We start from the raw sequence: 21,544 nt of genomic DNA, 5'->3' as shown, positions 1-21,544 counted from the left end.
AGTTTTCAAAGAAAAATGAGAAGAATCATTCACTTCACTATTAAAACGACGACCATCTCTTTCTCTTTTTTCTTTTGGTCAAAATTGAATCTCTTCTTGTGTTTTTTTGGTTCTCCGTTCAAAATTGATAAATTGATGATGTTGGCCTTTGGGGTGATTTTCACTTCACTATTAAGAATATGAAGTATTCGTAAAAATTGGTGTGTATTTGAGAGATCGTCAGATTTCACCTGAAGAGGTAAAAAAGAATAAAAAAGAGTAGTAATAAAAGAAATGACGTAGTACACAAGCAAGCTCTGTCTTCTTACATTATCACTTCGAGAGCCACACCCCCACTCTCTGCCACACTCGTCTCCCAAAATTACTTACTACTACCAAACAAAATTTAACAACCTGAAAAGACAAAAAATAAATAATAATTGAGGGTTGTGTGACACAGAAGCTATAATCTCTAAAATTAAATGCAACTAAATACTTCCTCAGTTCCACAAAAATTGATGTTTTAAAGCTTTTACATATTAAAACATATTTCATCTAGATTTTTAATTCGTTTCTTATTAGTAGCAGATATTGATTTTTTTTTTTTTAGTTCTGGTTTTCCTAAATTTCCATTGTAATTTCGGCAAATAATGTCATGGACTTTTTAAAATAAATCCACAAATAAAGAAACAAATCCCACTGCTTCACTTTGTAAAACACAACCCAAATTCGAATCTCTTTTTGTGAGATTTGCCTCTCCTCCCTTTGTGAAAGGTCTATTTGGTTAGATTCTTTTAACAAGAGCCTATAGATATTGACGTTGGTCACTAGTATATTCAGTTGCATATTGAAAATGTGAATAATATTGATCTTGCAACAAGAAAAACTTGCATCATAAATGAAATGCTTACTGTGCATATTTGTACAGAAAATTAGTTGATTCCTAATCCTTAATTAAGCTACGATCATCATCAAAGTCTTACTTAATATATTATATATACGTTTCCAAAAAAGAACCGTAAGTTTCATTCATACACGTAAAGCAAAACCATATAAAGTAGTAATGTCGACCAGATTTTTAATCAAAAAGGGTTAAAAGAACATATATTATACATATGATCTCATTAGAACTCGGAATAGTTCGCGGCTGGAGAATTTCACTATATCTACTCTGTACCAAATGATCTCTCACTCTGAATCAAAGAACCAATCTCTGATTTCCCATTTTTCCAGATCGAATCAATCAATGGCAATGATCAAGAAGCCAACAGAGACATACATGAGGAAGACTGGGTAAAGTGCGAGAGCTTTCCTTCTCGGGTTCACGGCGGCACTCATGAAAGGATAAGCGGCCCAAGAGCTCCAGGCAAGAGTCACAGACACAACCACCATTTTGAGTATCACATTGTCCTTCAACATGCAGATCACTGCTCCTACGTCCAGTGGGAATAGACAGTAACCAAGAAGGCTTAGACTTTGGAAGAAGATTATATGTCCTCCCTGAAAATTTCATCAGGATGTTTTAGAGTCAAAACTCACAAGAAGGGAACAGTATGTGACTTTGTACCAATACAAGAATCAAAATGTGTGCTTACCAGGAGCAACACATTTAGTGTGAGGATTACTGCCCCAGCTGCAAGTAGTGCAAATGCCACGGCAAACACTTCTGACTGGAAATGACAGAGAAAACGTGAGATCAACGACCATTGCAATAGACAGAGAATAGTTCTTTATTCTAACAGATAAGTAAGGACGTAGTAGTGCCTTATAACTATAGGGATTCAATCCTAGATAACTCCCGCAAATGCTGGGAAGCACAGATTATAAACGAAACTGAAAACAGGGTATTCAATAATATGATGTGGTGGCAACATTCCAACAACGTCAACAACAAACAACACATACACAGCAATTCCATGCCTTTTCAGACACATGATCTAAACCTCAAGTGCATTCCAACACATAAAAAAAGGAAAGCCCTTTATTTTACCCTTTCCTTTCACAGCTTCTTATATGATATACTAATATGCTCACAAATCCTAATAGAAACCATTTCTTGCAAATCTGTGAAGCATTGGCCAGATAAGCTGTGGCTACCTCAGTTCAAGGTGAAAGTGTCTAAATTGTATATCAGATCTAACACATCAAATGCTGCTCATGTAAGTCAAGGGTAGTAAGAAAGCACCAAACTTCATATAAGGACCACATCAAATGCTGCTCATGTCTAGAACTATCAAATCTAACACATCGAAACCAATTCTATGAGCCAAAATCTGACTGCCCGGAAGGAGTAAGAATGTACTGAAAGAATCAAATTTAAGAGCAATGCTACAAGTAACATTCTACAGGAGCTATAAATCTTAACCAATATATCACATTTGAATGCACTTTTACAGTTCTTCATTCCGAATACATGGACATTCCAACTATAAGGACTGCTCAAATCATATGTCAACAGAAATCGCTAAATCTAAGATTCCAAGTTCATAACTTGATCACACAAACGCAAAGCCAGTTCTGCATCCATAAAGTTCCAATGGAAAAAAAAGCTGAAACCAGAATCTGGAGATCTTACCTTCTTAACCGAAGCAGACCACGAAAGAGTAAGACCCAAGAACACAATGAAGAAGAAGGGTCCCCATAGATCCCAATCCCTAAGAGCTTTCCCAGGATCTTCCCTATACGGATTGGGAAACACCACAAGCTTCAAATTACTAACGATCCGTGACAGATCTCGCTTTACAGTATCCCAAACAGGCTCCGTCAATGTATTCGGAGGAGATCCGAACCCACTCCCTCCGATAGTCTTGGAACCTTCAGCTGCTGAAGGAAGCGGCGGAGGAGCTGGAACAGGCATCACCTTCTGAGTGGAAGAAGCAGAAGAAGACGGTGGAAGCGGTGGGAGGTTGGATTGAACGAACGGTGAGGATGAAACGGGAATGGACGGACGGATCGGGCTCGGCGGACGAGCTGGGAGCACGGTCCCGGGACCTGATTGGAAATTATCGCTCATCATATTCTCAATCTCGTCGATGTCTGATTGAGATGATTGATAAAGCGGAATCGTATCGTTGTGCGACATTTTCTTTCTTTACCGGAGAGAAATTGGAAGATTCCGGTGTCGGTTTGTTTGATTTTCCCGGGAAACAAATTAGGTCACAAAAGCTTATGATTTGGGCGAAATTGATTTCAGATCTGACGAAGAAGAAGACTTGTCGAAATTACTAAAAGCGAGAAAAAAAAATAATAAAATAAATTAAAAATAAACGTGTGACGCAGTGCTCTTATTAAACGACGACGTTGCTTCCAACGACGACGTTTTTCACTCACTATTGTGTTATTGGTTTATTTTATTTTTTCTTTTCTTATAAAGAAGTTTTTAAGGAAGTGTCAAGTGTACAAAATTCTCATTATATGAAAACATGTGATTTGTTGATATTTTTATTGAATGTAGGATTATGACATAAAAACTCTTTAGTAAATACAAATTTGATAAAGTTGATTTTTGATCTTTTACAATAAGTACATTTAAATAAGAGCTATATAACACGTTTCCTATATATCTTACAATGAAAGTAAATTAAACTATTTAACTAAAAAAAAAGAAATCAATTAAACTGTCATTTTTGTATGTGGAAAAAGAGAAGAAGAAAGAACTATCATTATCTCATAAAAATATTTTTTTACAAATAAAACAGAGACATCTTTTTATCCATATCTTCTATATGAGCAAAGTCACACCATTGCCTTTATTGGACAGAGGTTTACAATGAAAAGAATCGAAAACAAGAAAATAAAAAGGAAATTCTCAAACATAGAAACAAGAAACAGAGCATTCACATAGAAGAAGAAGAAGAAATAGGGGGAGATAGATAAATGAATAAGATATGTAGTTGAGATTCTATGAGCTTGTTGCGCATTCCTTAGGGGCCTGTGGGAACCTCTTACGGTCGGTGCAGTAGTTGTAGATCATGTAATTCTTCTGGACCCATCTTAGTCTAGCTTGGCTCGTTGAATCCATCTGTTGAGTATACCAATTGGAGTTTGGTTTCGAGTCGATCTTAATGTTTCTGTAAGAAGCCATGAATGGAGCTTTAGACCAATCTGTTTTAACAAGACCGCCTCTAGTTGCCCAGTCGTCTGCGTTCCATAAACTTGCGTACATCCTCATCGGCTTGTTTTTGGGGAACAAGACTCCGATCGACTCAGAGTTTTTAAACTCTCTGATTGGTGTGTCATCGACGGTCAATCTGATGAGGACAAAAAGAAGAACAGAACGTTTTAGGGATGATTAATAAAAAAAGTTTAAAAAACCTAATTAGGGTTTAGTTACGTGTATGGAAAGAAAGGTGAGATTTTTAGTTTACATGATTCTTTGAGGGTTCCAGAGGATTGAGTAAGTGTGGAAATTCGCGGTTGGGTCAAACCAGAGATGGAACTGTTGCTCCTTGTCACCTTTGCCTTGAGTGTAAACATTAGTGTGTAAAGTATAAGGATCTCCAGTCATATTACCCAAGAACTCAAAATCAATCTCATCCCAAGTCGATCCTTCAGATTTTAGCTGAAAATTAAAAAAAAAACGAACAAACACATAAATATTAAGATAAGCTCTTTATAAATCAAACCCAAATCAATTTAAAACTCATATAGAAAGTAATCTTACGTAAAAAGTTGTGACAGTTCCTGCTGAGTTACCAGGAACGAGCTTAATCTGCATATCAATCTTACCAAACAAGTACTCTGTTTTGGATTGAAAGCCAGAACCAGAGGATTTGTCCAAGGAGAGAGTAAGAAGCTGGCCGTTGTTGAGTATCTTCCCACGGCCATTTCCCCAAGCTACGTTGACGTCGCTGTTAAAATCAGCAACGGAGGCTGAAAACGCCGCCAAGATAAGAGCCGTGAAGAAGAATATTTTGAAAGGAGACATTGTTTTTATAATATGTGTGCGTACGTGTGGGTGTGTTTAAGGGGGTTTGGTGAGGAATGTGAGGAAGAGAGAAGAAGGGAGAAAGGTATATATAGTGGGGGAGAATAACATAAAATAAATGAGAAGAAGAAGAGAGTGGGTGAACAAAAGGAGGCTAATATCAAGACAATTGCATGCAAGATGTGTTACAGCTGGAGTCTCGAGTATACCTCCTCCATCATTTGGTAAGCAGATTATGTTTTATCATCCTTAATTTGGCTTTTAAATGTTATAGTAAATATAACATAGGCATATTTGTTTGGAAGATATTCATGACCGACTAAAATATCAGAATTGACGCAAACCAAAGTGGTATCTAAAATTATGTAGTGTGTTTGAAAATACAGTAAAATCTCTATAAATTAATAATGTTGGGACTGAGACATTTTATTAATTTATAGTGATATTAATTTATCCATAAATTAATAATTATTATTTTATAGTGTAAATTAATAATTATTAATTTATAGATATATTTTTAATTGTTTATTTTTTAAAAAATTATGAATTGGAACAACTATAGCAAAATAAAATTAAACTTTCGGATGTTATAAATTTTATGGTTTAGGAATTGAACTTGTAATATTTAAAAAGCACTATTTACAATAAATTACAAATATTATAGACAAATTGACTTATACACATGAGCCACATAAATTCAAATTTATGAATAATAATATCAATTCTCCTATTTTAATAATCTGTCAAATTATCAAATTGTAAATGATGTATATCTAAAAATTAAAACTTTAAATTTTAATTATTTGTATGACATGTTATAAAATATTTTAGAGATATTATTATAGGTTGAAAATACAATATTACAATTGTTCTATAGAATTGAGTTTTAGGAGAAACATACACTACTATATTAATATATATATATATATATATATATAAATTTACATAATTATTAATTTATGATATTATTGAGACCATATTTTATAAGGAGATTTCGAAAAAATTATTATCTTATTATCTTATCGAATATTGTTAATTTTTACACTGATCCGACTTGGGACCAGCAAAATTTATTAATTTATAGTGTTTATTAATTTATAGAGTATTAATTTATAGAGGTTTTACTGTATAACATTATAACAAAAATTAAAAGTTAAGAGGTCAGTTTCTTTAGACTCTAGCAATATAAGTAAATGCTATAATAGTTTTTGTTTCTGTGTGCAATAATTTCATAATATGGTTGATTTTTATTTTAATAATATGGTTTGCTATATAATTGGTTGCGTGCTTTGTAATTTCTATATATTTTTACACGTCTCTCGGTATTTCAAATGTGTTCATACATCTTAAACCACTACGTAGAGGCCTGGCTATAGGTAATAGGGAGGATAGAAGAAATAAGAGGTCTAAAGATATATTACGTGTGGAATTGTTCGACTTTAAATTCTCGAATTTAGTTGAAATTTTTTTAAAGAGAGAATATGTCTTGTGAATATATCTTTTTCTCTAAATATTTTCGATTATTTTTCAAGTTTGTATGTATCCAATTATTGGGTCGCCACTGGACCATGCTTTAGGAACAAAACAACTTGCTCCGACTCACGTCGAACATTTCTTTGGATATTTTAACGTAAAGTTTTTTTAATCTTACAATTTTTTTCCCAATACTATTATGATTTGATGATGTGATTAATATATACATATGTGTATGTGAATTGACAATAGAAGCAACGAAGAAAAGTTTGAGTTTAGTGTATGGGTTAAAGATTTGATGGCGTTAGCAAGTACCACCACACACGCTTTCTTGTAAATAGAAAAGGTCAATTTCTTTTGGTTGGTCACTAATTAATGATGGGAGTCAATTAAGATGTGTCATTGCAAAATAACAAAACGATGATCAATATGTGTAACCATACCTATCGGTCTACTTTATTTGTTTTCATTCTAATTCTCTAAAATGTTATAATTATTGATGATGTATAATTTTGTATACGTAAATAAAGCTATATCGAACCAAAGTAAAGCTAAGTAATTATTGAACCAAAGTAAAGCTAGCTGAACTATATAGTAGTATTTATTTGTATATATATTTTTTTTAAAACGCAACACTAGGACATACATGTATAATCATATATTTATATACTCAAAATGCATGTACGCATTAGTGGTTTTGGTTAGAGTGGTTTTATTTTTGTTGATCAAATGAAGAAATTTAATTTGATTGGTATACACTCATTTGACAAATTAAAACAGCTGTCCACAGTACTTAAGCTATAGAATTAAATCTGAGGAAACCACAAATAAAAGAAATTTAATGTCGAGAGACGTGTAAAAATTTAATGTCGAGAGACAAATTAAAATGTCTATGAGGACAACTACTGATATTTATTGGAAATGATCATGAATATGAGTGGTCCAAACTCAAAGGCTATTTTTTCAAAGCACCAAAGCTATTTTTTATCGTCATTGTTCATATAAAGGAACAAGCATTATTTGGTATTTCCAACTTTTTGCTATTTTTGTCTTCTGTTTTGACGCCAAAAAATAGTAATAAGTGGTCAAAAATTATTTCGTAAGAAATCATATTGAGTTTTCACATCATTGCCAAACAATATCATAAAATTTAGTATAGAATATCAACAAATACAATCGTTCCATACTACACGTTTGAATATTATTCTAGTTAAAAGCTAATTCGACGAGAAGTATTCAACTCTTACATATCCTACCAAAAATTATAATGTATGAGATTTGATATTTTCATAAAATGTTTCTAAAAATATAGTATTGAGATTCTCTTCGGTAACATTAATGATAATCAAGACCAATACATCGAGTGTCTATCATTTGTCTAACTTGTGTTAATTTGTTTTACACTGTCATGACTTGAGGTAAGTAGAAAAGACAGTTTGGGTTTAAATAGTAGTATATACTTTTGAGGATGTAATAGTATGGACTATGGAGTCATGGACCATAATACATATGGGGATAGCTACGTAATTAAAGCGAACACTATTACTAGAAGTTAATATATACATACGAATATGATTCATTGGATGAAATTTCTTGACACGGAAATTTGGATTTGGACGGCCTAACCAAACGTCAACTTGGTCCCATTACTCCTTACAGCTGTATCATTTTAGAAATTAATTAATTAAGTGTAATGGCTCATCATCAATTCTTAATCAAGGGCCTAATCTCAATATTAACTCAACCATATAATTTCATTTTAACGAACCCACATCTCGGACAACTAAGTCTGGTCTTGTCAATTCCGGGATCAATAAATGTTATTGCGTTATCTTATTTTTGAACACTATAGTGCTTAATTTAATTCATCAGTTTTCTGGATAACCATTTCTTTTGGGATTTTGTTTTTTAAAGTACGTTGTTACCAATTCAAATTCAATCCTAAATCATCAGTTCAAAATTTTTGAGGATAATTTGGAGGATTTATGATTGTACTGATGGATATATATGTTCGAAAGATTTTAGGTTATAGACTGTCAACTTTATAATCATACCATGTTATAGTAGAACGTATATCACCACAATATGTTATAGTAGAACGTTGTTATCAACTCGAACTCAATCCTAAATCATCAGTTCAAGTTATTTCTAAAAGGATGATTTGGAGGATTTGTGATAAAATGATGGATATGTTCGAGAGACTTTTAAGTTATCTACGGTCAACTTTATCATCGCACATGTTATAGTAGAACGTTTATCACCACAATACAATTCATATTAAGTGATACTTAGATGTTTTCAAAAATATTATAGAACGTTGTATACAGTAACAGTTTGATAATTCAGAGTTATTGTCTAGTCATTTTAAAATCTTGAAAATACGTTAACATATTATTTCCTTAAAAACTATGTATTAGTCAAGTATGATCACGGCAGATGAGACTGATGACGATGGATTCGTCAATGCATGTCAAACTATAAAAGAGTTGTCGTCTCACCACGCAACCACACAATTATTTAGAAAATAAAAGTTTATTGAATGACATTTGTTACAGAACAAATTGTGCCTAACCAAATTTCTCTGTGTGTTTATTTACTAAAATAATTGGCGGAATGTCATTTTCATAAAGTAGTAACCTATCTAAACGGATAAGCGTAATTAGTAACTGGTGCATCAATTATTTTGGTTTGTCCTTTCCTTTAGGTCCCTTGTCTTTTTCAAACTTTGTTATGGACTTATGGCCTATATATTAATTAAGTATGTTACTATGATCACTTCTCTGGACTCGATCTAATCATCACTAATTAAAATATTGTTAGCCACTTGTTAAATAGTGATTTCACATTGGATGAACATCACCAAATATTCACTTATTGTAGGTCTATGACTTCATAGCGCTAATATTAATTCTCATGATATCAAATAAGCTACTATCACAAAGTATTTATAAATATACAATGACTTAAACTCTGTCTCTGACTAATTAGACTATGTGAACGTTTGATTACGAACTTTTGCTTTGGAAATTGGTTACAATTTTATTATTCTGTAGTATTTTATAATGTAACCAAATGTTTTCTCTTAAAACGATGCATGGGGTGACAATCTCGATCTTACTGATACCAAATGTTTTTCTTTTAAAATTGATTTCTCTAATATGCTAACATTAGAAGTAAATTTATTGCATGACTTTATATGATCATGGTTTAAAATACGTTTAGCATATCATTTTTGATATAATTCTGTCTAAACATGATTTTTTTTTTCATCAGTCATTCCCTTGGAATCATTTCTAACCACAAATGCGATAAATCTAGCCGATAATTATAACATAAGAGCTTTTTGAAACCCAAGTTCTGCGTATGTACAAATCATTATAGTATTCTCTGATCAGTTAATATTAAATTTTAATCATGCATGGACGGTCCGAGAAGAACCTGCCCTAGAAGACTTTTGAAGTAGAGATGAGCATTGACTTGTAGGTCAATCAATATATGGTTTAATATTATTCAGAACCAGCACTTTCAATTTTCAAACACAATGGTAATAATTAAAAAATATCTGCTGTGGGGCAGTTTTAATGAAAACTACGGAATGATATAAACTAGTACTAAACTCGTGTGTTTTTATCTTTTCGAGAATACAAGATTTTGTTCATGTCAAATGTTTTTTGACATTGCATTTTTTACCTACTGTGGTTAGTACAAACTTTGGTTAATGTTTACAAAAAGCACATACTAGAAAACTGACTAATAAAGCCTTCAAAAGATTAGGCCCAAACGGTCCATTCTGCAAGGCAGCGGGAACGACAGACCAACCGAAGGATGATGGTATATATTCAGGGAAGAGGCCCGAAGTCTGATTGTTGTGTCAATCGAGTCCACAAATATGTGAGTATGGCGATGTAGTCTCTCAATCATTTATCTCACGCCAATTCATTAATATATCACTCAGAAATTATTAAGACTATTGTGTTCTAACTCAGGAGAGTATTAAAGTACCTTCATATCAGATAGATAAATTCTTCTTCATATTAGTAAAGCCTATGAATTATGTTCTTTGTAAGCTGTCTTGTAAAATTAGTGAACCTCTCTCAGTGTTGATTTTTTTTTTTACAAATCTAATGAAACCAATTAAGTTCACAAAATGAAAGCGTTTTTCAATAATTTAATCTTATTCCTTCTTAAAACACATCTTACAGAAACAACACATATAGTATATGAGCAACAAATGAATGATAAATGATAGATATAAACCATTTGAGTTACAAAGGCAATGGCAAGTAACTTATTTAACGAATCAAAGAATCAACAATTTAGCTGCACTCTGCAGGAACACCTCGAGGAAATCTATTTTTATCGGCGCAATAGTTGTAGACCATGTACTTGCTCTGTACCGCTTTCATTCTTGTCTGGCTGTTTGAATCTAGTTGTTGAGTGAACCATGGAGAGTTTGCCGGACAAGATGATTTTCCATTAGCCCATACACACCCATCGACATTGTAGTTTCTGTAGAAAGCGGTAAAAGGAGCTTTTGACCAATCTGTTTTCTCTAACCCTCCTCTTGTGGCCCAGTGCTCGGCTTCCCAGAGACTGGCGTAGAGCCTCATTGGTTGGCTTGTTGGGAACGGAACTCCAATTGACTGGGAGTTCTTGAACTCTCTAATAGGAATTCCATCAACTGTAAAACTGAAAGAGAGAGGAAAAAAAAAGAGAATGTCAGTTCATGAGCTCATAGCCTTAAAAATTGTAAAAACATACAATGTATGAGGGATCAAAGGTTGAGCTTACATAATCCTTTGGGGGTTCCATGTGATGCAGTAAGTGTGAAAGTTAACGGTTGGGTCGAACCATAGATGAAACTGTTGTTCTTTGTCTCCTGAGCCTTTTGTGTAAACATTAGTATGGAGAGTATACGGATGACCACTTATGTTTCCCAAGAACTCGAAATCGATCTCATCCCATGTAGTTCCCGGCGATTTTAGCTACACAAAGTGATCATAAACACCAATATACTCAATATACAGAATCAAAGGAATAACAAGTGATGACAAAAAAATGCTTTGTTACTGTATGTAACTTACATAGAATGTTGTTACTGTTCCAGCAGAGTTACCAGGGACAAGCTTCATCTGAACCTCGGCTTTGCCATAGAGAAACTCCTGGTGGGACTGAAAGCCGGATCCAGAGGATTTGTCGAGCGAGAGAGAAAGAAGCTTTCCATCTCTGTCACGAACCTTTCCACGGCCATCACCCCAATGTATCTGAACGTCTTTGTGGAAGCTACCCGCATATACATGCACAGATTGTGCCGCAAAGAGAAACAAAACCAAGAATACAAAACTTGAACCACAAGAAAGCTTCATTGTTGTGGATTTCTGGAGGAGTATTGATGTATCTAAAATGTATTGTTGATGAAAGTTTGAGGTAAGTGACATTAGTTTATATAGCTGCTGGAAATGGCAAAGGAAAAAGAGATGGAAGGTTCATGGTTTTGATTATTAAATCGTGGGCTGTATTCTAGTTGGCTCATTAGACCTCTTTGTTGGTTGTTACAAAGTGAACCCAATAAAATAATAATTTCATTACTCGTTTATTGTTACAAAACAGAGAAAATAATGTATATAGACATTTGAACAGCACATGCTGGTCCCGCGTTGAGATCATTGTCAACACTGCTTCGACTTTTTGACCTGAGTGCAAACCCTCCCCACCGCATAGAGGGTTCAAATACTAATATTTGCATTTTAATAAGTCTACTTTTATATTTGTTTATATTGTTGATTGAATTGAAATATATATATATAGCTTTGATTGGCTTAAAAAAATTAAGTCCCAAAATATGTAGCTTTGAGTAAATTTTTGGGATTTTATGTAATTATGTTCATCACCTATATAAATTAAATTGAAAGATATTTGATGGACATATACTTACATAAAATCTCAAAAATATACTCATAAGTCAGAAGACGATATGTTAAAAAAAAATAAAAATTGTTAGAAAGGATTCAATTTTTTTCTTTCTCTAACAACTTTATGAATTACTGAATTAATATATCTACCGATAAAGATAAAGCGAAGTTTCCTTAAACTTAGATATTAACTGTCATTAGCTCATTTTTTAAGTCATGGTCAATATCATTGACCTCCCAACATAAAAAAAACATCTTTTTTTTTGGGTATTCGTATATCTGATTTAATATCCATTTACAAGTGAGAATAACCTCTACAACGACTGAGATTGGAAGCCACTTTTAAACCTATCTAGAAACCTTAACATTTAACATAGATCAAGTCAAATGTTCCTAGCTATTGAACAAAAACAAAAATTTATGTTATAATTTGACTGTCCCAAACATATGTATTTTAATTTGAAACTTGGAACTCTCATCCGTCATCCATCTAGTAAGCTTATTTTTATTTATATATGTCCTTCAAAAATCATTCTTGTAAATTTTAGTAATGAATTTCTCAGTGCACTCCATGTTTACGATTTTCACAAACCAAGAAAAGCTAATTAAGTTTTAGACGCAAAAACTCTTTTTTCCATAATTTATTTTATTTGCTTACTTAAAAGCTTACTACAGGCACAGCGCGAACACACACATATATGAGCAACAATTAATAAATGAAAATAATAGATAGAATATTTGAGTTACGTAATGCAAGGTAACGTATTCACGAATCGAAGAATCAATATATTTAGCTGCACTCTGGAGGAACACCTCGAGGAAACCTTCTTTTATCAGTGCAATAGTTGTAGACCATGTATTTACTTTGTACACCTTTCATCCTTGTCTGACCATTCAAATCAAGTTGTTGGGTGAACCATGGGGAATTTGCAGGACAAGATGATTTTCCATTAGCCCATACACATCCATCGACATTGTAGTTTCTGTAGAAAGCAGTAAAAGGAGCTTTTGACCAATCGGTTTTCTCCAACCCTCCTCTTGTGGCCCAATGCTCGGCTTCCCACAGACTCGCGTAGAGCCTCATTGGTTGGCTCGTTGGGAATGGGACTCCACGTGAGACGGAGTTCTTGAATTCTCTAATAGGAATTCCATCAACTGTGAAACTGAGAGGATAAATGAAAAAGAGAGTGTCAGTTCATGAGCTTATAGCGTCAAGATTTATAAGATTATACGCCATACAAGGAATCAAAGGTTACACTTACATAATCCTTTGGGGATTCCATGTGATGCAATAAGTGTGAAAGTTAACGGTCGGGTCAAACCATAGGTGAAACTGTTGTTCTTTGTCTCCTGAGCCTTTTGTGTAAACATTAGTATGGAGAGTATACGGATGACCACTTATGTTTCCCAAGAACTCGAAATCGATCTCATCCCATGTAGTTCCCGGCGATTTTAGCTACACAAAGTGATCATAAACACCAATATACTCAATATACGGAATCAAAGGAATAACAAGTGATGAGTTCGAAGTTGTATGTAACTTACATAGAATGTTGTTACTGTTCCAGCAGAGTTACCAGGAACAAGTTTCATTTGAACCTCAGCTTTGCCATAGAGAAACTCCTGGTGGGACTGAAAGCCGGAACCAGAGGATTTGTCGAGTGAGAGAGAAAGAAGCTTTCCATCTCTATCGCGAACCTTACCGCGGCCATCACCCCAATGTATTTGAACGTCTTTATGGAAGCTACCCGCATATACATGCACAGATTGTACCGCAAAGAGAAATAGAATCAAGGAGGCAAAACTTGTACCACAAGAAAACTTCATAGTTGTAGAGCTCTCGAGGAGTATTGGTTTATCTCAAATGTATTGTTGATGGAAAACTGAGGTAAGTGACATGAGTTTATATAGTGGCTTGAAATGACAAGAGGAAAAAGAGATGGAAGGTTCATTGGGTTGATGATTATTGATAATCTGCTATTCACTAGCTGGCTCATACGACATGTTGTTGGTTTGTTACAAGTGAACCTAATAAAAATATATTTTCATTACTCGTTTATTGTTACGATTCGATATATACAGATTAATGTATATTGACATTTGTAGCTCACATGATGGTCCCGCTTTGAGGTCATTGTCAACGCGGCTTCGACTTTTTGACTCGAGCGCAAACCCTCCCCGCCGCATGGAGAGTCTATATTATTTTACGACCCGGGCCCACACTACTCTTATAGATATTGTTTCGTTCCAAAAGAGTGAACGGTAATATAATGGTTGCTAATAGTATTTATTATCATCTTAAAAAATAAATATTAGTATTAACAATCTAAATACTCCATCCGTTTTCAAGATAATTCACAATATTACCTAAAGATAATTATATTTACTGTTATTTGATTTGTGAAGGGATTCTGTGTTTTGGCGAAGATACTTATTGTGTTCAAAACCGGTAATCAAATTCAAATTAAGGGTGTGAATAGTTGCAGCGGTTGGGGCGGACAAATCCATCTGCGGATCAGACCGTTTTTTATTTACCATTCATCATGTGTAGTCCACAGTGGTGCGGTCTACAGAAAACAGAAACAAAACCGCAGCGGACTAATTGCGAACCGTTTTTCTTTACAAATAGAGTTGGACCGCTGCGATCTATTGTCCACACTTAGGGTCTGAATGGTAACTGCGGTCGGGGCGAACAAATCCGTCTGCGGACCAGACCGCCCTGTTCTAAGTGTGGACAATAGACCGCAGCGGTCCAACTCTATTTGTAAAGAAAAACGGTCCGCAGTTAGTCCGCTGCGGTTTTGTTTCTGTTTTCTGTAGACCGCACCACTGTGGACTACACATGATGAATGGTAAATAAAAAGTGGTCTGATCCGCAGATGGATTTGTCCGCCCCAACCGCTGTAACCATTCACACCCTTAGAACAGGGCGGTCTGGTCCGCAGACGGATTTGTCCGCCCCGATCGCAGTTACCATTCAGACCCTAAGTATTGTAAAATTATAGAGTATGGTCCGTCTCAATCCCCCTATTGGATGGAGTATTTAGATTTTGTTTTAAACATGTGTTATCGTGAATGGAGAGAGATCGTGGAATGGACGTTACCGTAACTAAAAATATCGCACCGTCATTCACGCTGAATAGATTATTCTTTCGAATTAAAATACCTATTTCCTACTGAGCATTTGCCTTTCCCACGACTGACCTTTAAATGTAACTTGGAAAACTTACATGTGAGTAAAAATTTATGTTGAGATTTGTGTTTTATCCATTTAGTAAGCTTACTATTTTATCTCTCCCCCCAAGCAATTGTTGTACGTATATAGTAAAGAAATGTTTTCATTATTTACGAATTTAAAAAAAAAAAAAAAAGTGGAGCCAATTAAGTTTTACGATGGAGAACTCATTATTTATTATAAAATCTTACACAAACACCACATATTATATGAGCAACAAATGAATAAGAAATAATAGATGGGAACCATTTGAGTTACATAGACAAATGTCAAGTAACTTATTCATGAATCAAAGAATCAATAGTCTAACTGCATTCTGGAGGAACACCACGAGGAAATCTCTTTTTATCGGCGCAATAGTTGTAAACCATGTACTTGCTCTGTACCGCTTTCATTCTTTTCTGGCTGTTGGAATCGAGTTTTTGATTGAACCATTGGGAGTTTGTGGGACAAGCTGATTTCCCATTAGCCCATACACATCCTTCAACATTGTAGTTTCTGTAGAAAGCAGTGAAAGGAGCTTTTGACCAATCTGTTTTCTCTAACCCTCCTCTTGTGGCCCAATGCTCGGCTTCCCACAGACTCGCGTAGAGCCTCATTGGTTGCTTCGTTGGGAAGGGGACTCCACGTGACTCGGCATTCATGAACTCTCTTAAGTGGGATTCCATCAACTGTGAAACTGGAAAACAAGAGAGAAACAATAATCTTTGACTTATGAGTTTATTATCCTCTACATGTAAGTATTCGAGGAAAGGAGATTGGATTGAAAGATACACTTACATAATCCTTTGTGGGTTCCATGTGATACAATAAGTGTGGAAGTCAGCGGTTGGATCAAACCATAGATGAAATTGTTGTTCTTTGTCTCCTGAGCCTTTTGTGTAAACATTAGTATGGAGAGTAATTGGGTGACCAGTTATGTTCCCCAAGAACTCGAAATCAATCTCATCCCAAGTAGTTCCCGGAGATTTAAGCTACACAAAGTCAACATATAAGAAATTAGTTTTAATATACAATCTTTTGTAGAGCGAAAAGATGACAAGAATGCTTTAAGATTACATGTTACTTACATAGAATGTTGTGACGGTTCCAGCAGAGTTACCAGGGACAAGCTTCATCTGAACCTCGGCTTTGCCATAGAGAAACTCCTGATTGGACTGGAAACCTGAACCAGAGGATTTGTCGAGGGAGAGAGAAAGAAGTTTCCCTTCATTATCGTGAATCTTTCCACGGCCATCACCCCAATGTATCTTGACATCTTTATGGAAGCTGCCTGCATAGACGCTTACAGATTGTGCTGCAAAGAGAAAAAGAACCAAGATCGCAAAAGACTTCATATTTGATATCCCAGATGTATATTGTTGATGGAATATTGAGGCAAGTGACATTAGTTTATATAGAGGGAAAGAGAGAGAGAGAGAGATGGAAGTTTCATGGGTTTGATCATTTAAGGTGCATGTGCTTTGTCTAGTTGGTTGCACATTCATAGCCTTATGATATAAATTATGTATATATTATTTGATTCGCTGTTGGCTGTTACCAAGTGAATCCATTTAAAAAACACTTTCCTTATTTCCTTTATTGTTACGACCGAAATAATGTTTGGACATTTGTATAGAACTGAATGGTCCCAATGTTTAGATTTGTCAACACGGTTTCGACTTTCGAGCGCACCGCCTAAAGAAAAGGGTTTGGCTTCGAACTTAATTCGTTCTTTAATTTTTTCTTTGTTAAGCCCACCTACCCGTGAGATTGAGTCAGTCAGTAGCACACATACACATTAAAGTTAGGCATCGTAATATCTGCATGGGTTTATATATTCTTCCATCTAACGTTTTGCTTTTCGTTTAAATTTGAGTTTGTGTTACTATTCTGTTGATCTTCTACATTATTATAAATTTATATATTATTCCAAGTTAGTAATTAGTATGTTGATTTGCTGAGTTATTTTTGACTTATAGTTTATCAAAATATCAAAATACCTTCTTAACTGGACTTGGTTACCAAAAGTTATTTGACAAAAAAAATGGACTTTGTTACCAAAAGTGATTTGATAGTATGTTGTAATTTTATTAAATTTAAACCTAATACTAATATACAGAAATAGAACCCACATGGTAAAACCAGTTGACTGACAAAATGTTAAAAGAAACGTAAGTTAAAACACGGAATATTATATAATTAAAAAAGCTTACAACTTTAGTTTGCTTTATGCGTAAAGAGTAAAGACAAAACGCAAAGAAGCAATTGTAACCTTATTTAGGAACAAGCGATTCTCTCTAATCCGAACAATTTCACTTCGAATTGGATTTGGATCAGATCCAGTGTCTGTAACTACACCATCAGAATCGATCTCAATCACGCCGATACCTGGAGAGCTTGGTTCTGGTTTGAGTTACCAAAATTTTTGTGGTGATTCTCTGATTTCGGTTGCAGGAGGAAGATGATGATGAATTTACGATAATGTCATTAACTTAGAAAATTGAAAAGAAAAAAAATATGTCAAAAACATCCAGCTGTTGAGTAGAGGGGGTGTTACCACTAAACCACGTAAAAACAACTGGTATGTTTCATATAACATTATTTATTTAGTTAGAACGTAAGTTTCCCTAACACCCGTTAACATATGTTCCCTAAATTGTATGTATGAATCCACCAATAATTCAAATATTATTTATTTTTGAATCAACTATATAAAAATGACTTATTTTTGTTCCAATCAAAAAAGTTGAAGTACTAAAGATCTTCAAAGAAAATGAGAGGTATTTTTCAGGTTTTTCCCTAAAATAAATTTCTTTAGTATATTGATATTTTTCTAGTTCAGTTTAACAATAGTAATTAGTAAAATTTTAGTATTTACTCACAAATAGTAGGAGTACTAGAGTTCTCTCAGTTATGGCCATCTAATATGTAATTTTAATCTTTGTGAAATGAAAATGTTAAGAAATCTGTCAAAATAAACAAAATTAACGAGATTCATAATATATGATAATTAAAAGTTTATTTTTTTGTAAACTGATAACCTAAGTACCTAAATATCAATCTAAGTAAAGTAAGGAGCTTATTTTGAATAAGATGTGCTCTTCTATTGTATTCTTTTTTAAAAGAAAATTGTTGTGGCATTGGGTAATTACCAAAATTGATTTGAAAAATATTGTCATAATTGGTTTTCGAAATTGCTAGCTATTGAGAAAGTTGGAACCAAATATTTACCGTACTTATCTCGCACATCATCCCATGAGATTGCAACGGATGCTGGAGGAGACCTCTGCGGTAAGAATACTCTACCTCTCAAGTAATTTGAAATTTTTTTTGTGTGGCTATAAATCATCTCTAACTCATGTGTATTTTTCATATGGTAAGGTGTATGGGTGTGAGATTGGAAGGTGTGAGATCATTTCGGAAACTGCGTGGACTTGAGAAATACTTTCCCTTCGGTTCGTGCTTGAGGATGCGCATAGGTAAAGTGATACCAGGATTCAAAATGACAGCTGCTTATAGGAGAGATGATGATGGTGAGATCTCTGAAGAAGGGGCGCGTGTTGCAGCCGTTGAAGCTTTCGTGTGCTCCCTGGAGGCCAAAAAAGCAAAAAATCCATGATGATCGATCGGTTTGGGAAGACTACATACCAATCTTTTTATATATCTGTGATGAAGAGCTTCAAGACGCTGATCAAGCCTCTTAGACTAATCCCCTGTACCGATCGACGACTTAGGAATCCGCAAACTAAGTCCATGCTTTTTAACCTAAGTGTATACTATACACGCTTGGGGTAGAGTTTAGCTCAAAGGAAACTAATCCGCAAACTAAGTCCGTGATTGGGGTAGAGTTTAGCTCAAAGCGTGTATAGCTTTGAGAAGTTCATGTATAGAACAGTATCATGAGATGGAAGCTTGATTTATGTGTAATTGTCATCGTGCAATTGCTTTCTTAGCTTATTTTAGTATATTCGGTCTAGACATGGTCCCGGAGATGCGGGTTAAAAGAACTGAGTCTCGCTAACAGTTACATGTCTCAATTTATTTTACAAAGTCGTTTGTTTTATTATTTCTCATCACTCGAACATTGATTTAGCTCCAAATCCAAACTTTCAGGTACATGCAATGCATGCATTGACGAATCTATATCGTGTTCTCTTCTTTCGTTGATACTTGACAAACAAAACATGTTTTGCTACAATTTTTCAAGATTTCGACAATTACTAGACAATAATTCTTGAAATAATGTAAACAGTTTTTGTTTTTTAAATGCAAATATTCATGCATATTATAACTCTCAGAACATAAGTTCAACTGACTCAAAAAAATTTTGTTTGAAACAAGAAAGGCCCCTTTACCCGCTAAAGATTCAACCGTCTTCATCTAAGACGACCAGAGTTGTTTTTTACTTAAGGGTCTTCGTTAATATCTTGGCTACAAAGAGGTACTGAGACTGAGACATAATTTCCTTACCTGGTTAGTAATGTTGAACAGGTGCCCAACCTGTGACCGCCTACTTCAATGGGGATTGCAGGTCGATTCGCTATGCTTACTTTGCGCTTCTGCTGCTGAATCTCGTGACCACCTCTTCTATTACTGCCCCTTCAGCTGGTCGGTATGGAGCAAGATCTCTCGTCGTTGCAACTTCACCTCGCCACCATCATGGTCATGTACAATAACCGGTCTCATCAACTTTAAAGGCTCTCGTGAATCGAAAAAACTCCTTCTTCTCGCCTGGCAAGCCACGATCTACTCCCTTTGGACTGAGCGGAATCATAGGTTGCATCGAAACTGTTTTAAGCAAGCTGATCATCTTCTTCAACAAATTGATCAGCTAGTAAGGAACAAAGCCCTCAGCTACCGTGATTCAAACTCGTCGCTCACATCTAACCTCCTTCTTCTCTGGTTTGCTGGATCGTATTCATAAGGATAAACAAGCTAAACCTAATCTTTGGATCTCTCTACGATCTCGTGAAGTTTCTCATCTTTCAATGTTGGTACAGTAAAGTGGTTTGAAACGTTTTAATTGTCAACCGTTTATCTGGTTCTATTTCAACTATCTGGTTCACTTGTGGTTCAATTCTGGTTCCTTCTCAATGGGTATATATAATCTAATTTCTTAGATGGGCTTCCGGTATTGGGTTTTCTTTTAGCTCTGTAAAATATTTTAGTTTCGCTTTAAATTTGAATGCCTTTAAAAAAAATAAAAAAAAATAACGAACTGTTTTCAATATTTACGAATGCAAAAAGAAAAGAAAAAAACAAGTGAGTAAAACAAATGAACTCATTCTTTTATTGATACCTTATAAATCTTACACAAACACCACATATATGAGTAAAGCAAATGAATAAGAAATAATAGATGGGAATTATTTGAGTTACAAAGACAATGTCAAATAACTTATTCATGAATCAATGAATCAATATAGTTTAGCTGCATTCTGGAGGAACACCTCGGGAAAATCTCTTTTTCGTATGGCCTTGAAAAAAATATTGACGAAGGTCAACGAAAGTTGAAATTAGGACCCAAAAATCAAAACCATGTTCTTTCAAGGCCATACGAAAATCCAAAGCCCAAACCTAGACATTTTATGTTCTAAAATATTTTTATTTCGTAATGAACTGATATTTAAATGAATCATTCTGCCTCGGGTAAAGGTATAAACAACCAATTAAGCCTTCAACATAAATAATTAAATAAATTTATATCTTCAAGATGATGGCACGGGATTGACAATTTTTTTATAAACTATAGTTTAGTTAGAGCATAAAAATATATCATAACACATTAATCTTAACATTATGCTTTTTTTTTCGTGGGTAGACCGTAGACCCTCATATTATGGGGCCGGAACTAGACTTGGAAGATACATACAACCCTATGTCTTTCTCTCTCTCTTTTTGGTATCACACACCTTCCAGTGTGAGATCGTTTTGGAAACTGCGTGGACATGAGAAATACTTCCCCTTCGTTTCTGACTTGAGGATGCGCATAGGTAAAGTGATACCAGGATTCAAAATGACAGCTGCTTCTAGGAG

At 34.5% G+C, this 21,544-nt stretch overlaps 5 protein-coding genes across 5 annotated transcripts; all 5 read right to left on the bottom strand.

Moving 5' to 3' along the window:
• Nucleotides 1-947: 947 nt before the first annotated feature.
• On the bottom strand, nucleotides 948-3,346 carry LOC104721831 (protein YIP4b). Its single transcript, XM_010439896.3, has 3 exons — nucleotides 2,555-3,346; nucleotides 1,575-1,649; nucleotides 948-1,479 (listed from the first exon to the last, which is right to left on the bottom strand). The coding sequence occupies exons 1-3, from the start codon at nucleotides 3,059-3,061 to the stop codon at nucleotides 1,219-1,221; spliced, it is 843 nt and encodes a 280-aa protein (XP_010438198.2). The 5' UTR covers nucleotides 3,062-3,346; the 3' UTR covers nucleotides 948-1,218.
• A 277-nt stretch (nucleotides 3,347-3,623) lies between these two features.
• LOC104721830 (xyloglucan endotransglucosylase/hydrolase protein 24) lies at nucleotides 3,624-4,966 on the bottom strand. The gene is made up of 3 exons (XM_010439895.3): nucleotides 4,643-4,966; nucleotides 4,347-4,540; nucleotides 3,624-4,229 (listed from the first exon to the last, which is right to left on the bottom strand). Exons 1-3 carry the CDS (start codon nucleotides 4,904-4,906, stop codon nucleotides 3,881-3,883), a joined length of 807 nt encoding a protein of 268 aa, XP_010438197.1. The 5' UTR covers nucleotides 4,907-4,966; the 3' UTR covers nucleotides 3,624-3,880.
• Nucleotides 4,967-10,535: 5,569 nt separating this feature from the next.
• Nucleotides 10,536-11,789, bottom strand: LOC104721828 (putative xyloglucan endotransglucosylase/hydrolase protein 18). Its single transcript, XM_010439894.2, has 3 exons — nucleotides 11,464-11,789; nucleotides 11,171-11,364; nucleotides 10,536-11,068 (listed from the first exon to the last, which is right to left on the bottom strand). Exons 1-3 carry the CDS (start codon nucleotides 11,743-11,745, stop codon nucleotides 10,696-10,698), a joined length of 849 nt encoding a protein of 282 aa, XP_010438196.2. The 5' UTR covers nucleotides 11,746-11,789; the 3' UTR covers nucleotides 10,536-10,695.
• Nucleotides 11,790-12,901: 1,112 nt separating this feature from the next.
• On the bottom strand, nucleotides 12,902-14,176 carry LOC104721827 (putative xyloglucan endotransglucosylase/hydrolase protein 18). Its single transcript, XM_010439893.2, has 3 exons — nucleotides 13,837-14,176; nucleotides 13,554-13,747; nucleotides 12,902-13,454 (listed from the first exon to the last, which is right to left on the bottom strand). Exons 1-3 carry the CDS (start codon nucleotides 14,116-14,118, stop codon nucleotides 13,082-13,084), a joined length of 849 nt encoding a protein of 282 aa, XP_010438195.2. The 5' UTR covers nucleotides 14,119-14,176; the 3' UTR covers nucleotides 12,902-13,081.
• A 1,501-nt stretch (nucleotides 14,177-15,677) lies between these two features.
• LOC104721826 (xyloglucan endotransglucosylase/hydrolase protein 19) lies at nucleotides 15,678-16,883 on the bottom strand. Its single transcript, XM_010439892.3, is given in 4 exon segments — nucleotides 15,678-16,182; nucleotides 16,184-16,205; nucleotides 16,307-16,500; nucleotides 16,597-16,883. Coding segments are annotated over 4 exon segments (834 nt in total). The 5' UTR covers nucleotides 16,864-16,883; the 3' UTR covers nucleotides 15,678-15,831.
• Nucleotides 16,884-21,544: the final 4,661 nt, after the last annotated feature.

Source organism: Camelina sativa, chromosome 11, assembly GCF_030686135.1.
Source record: "Camelina sativa cultivar CO46 ecotype springtype chromosome 11, ASM3068613v1".
Taxonomy (NCBI): Eukaryota; Viridiplantae; Streptophyta; class Magnoliopsida; order Brassicales; family Brassicaceae; genus Camelina; species Camelina sativa.
This window is presented reverse-complemented; position numbering and strand designations above follow the sequence as displayed.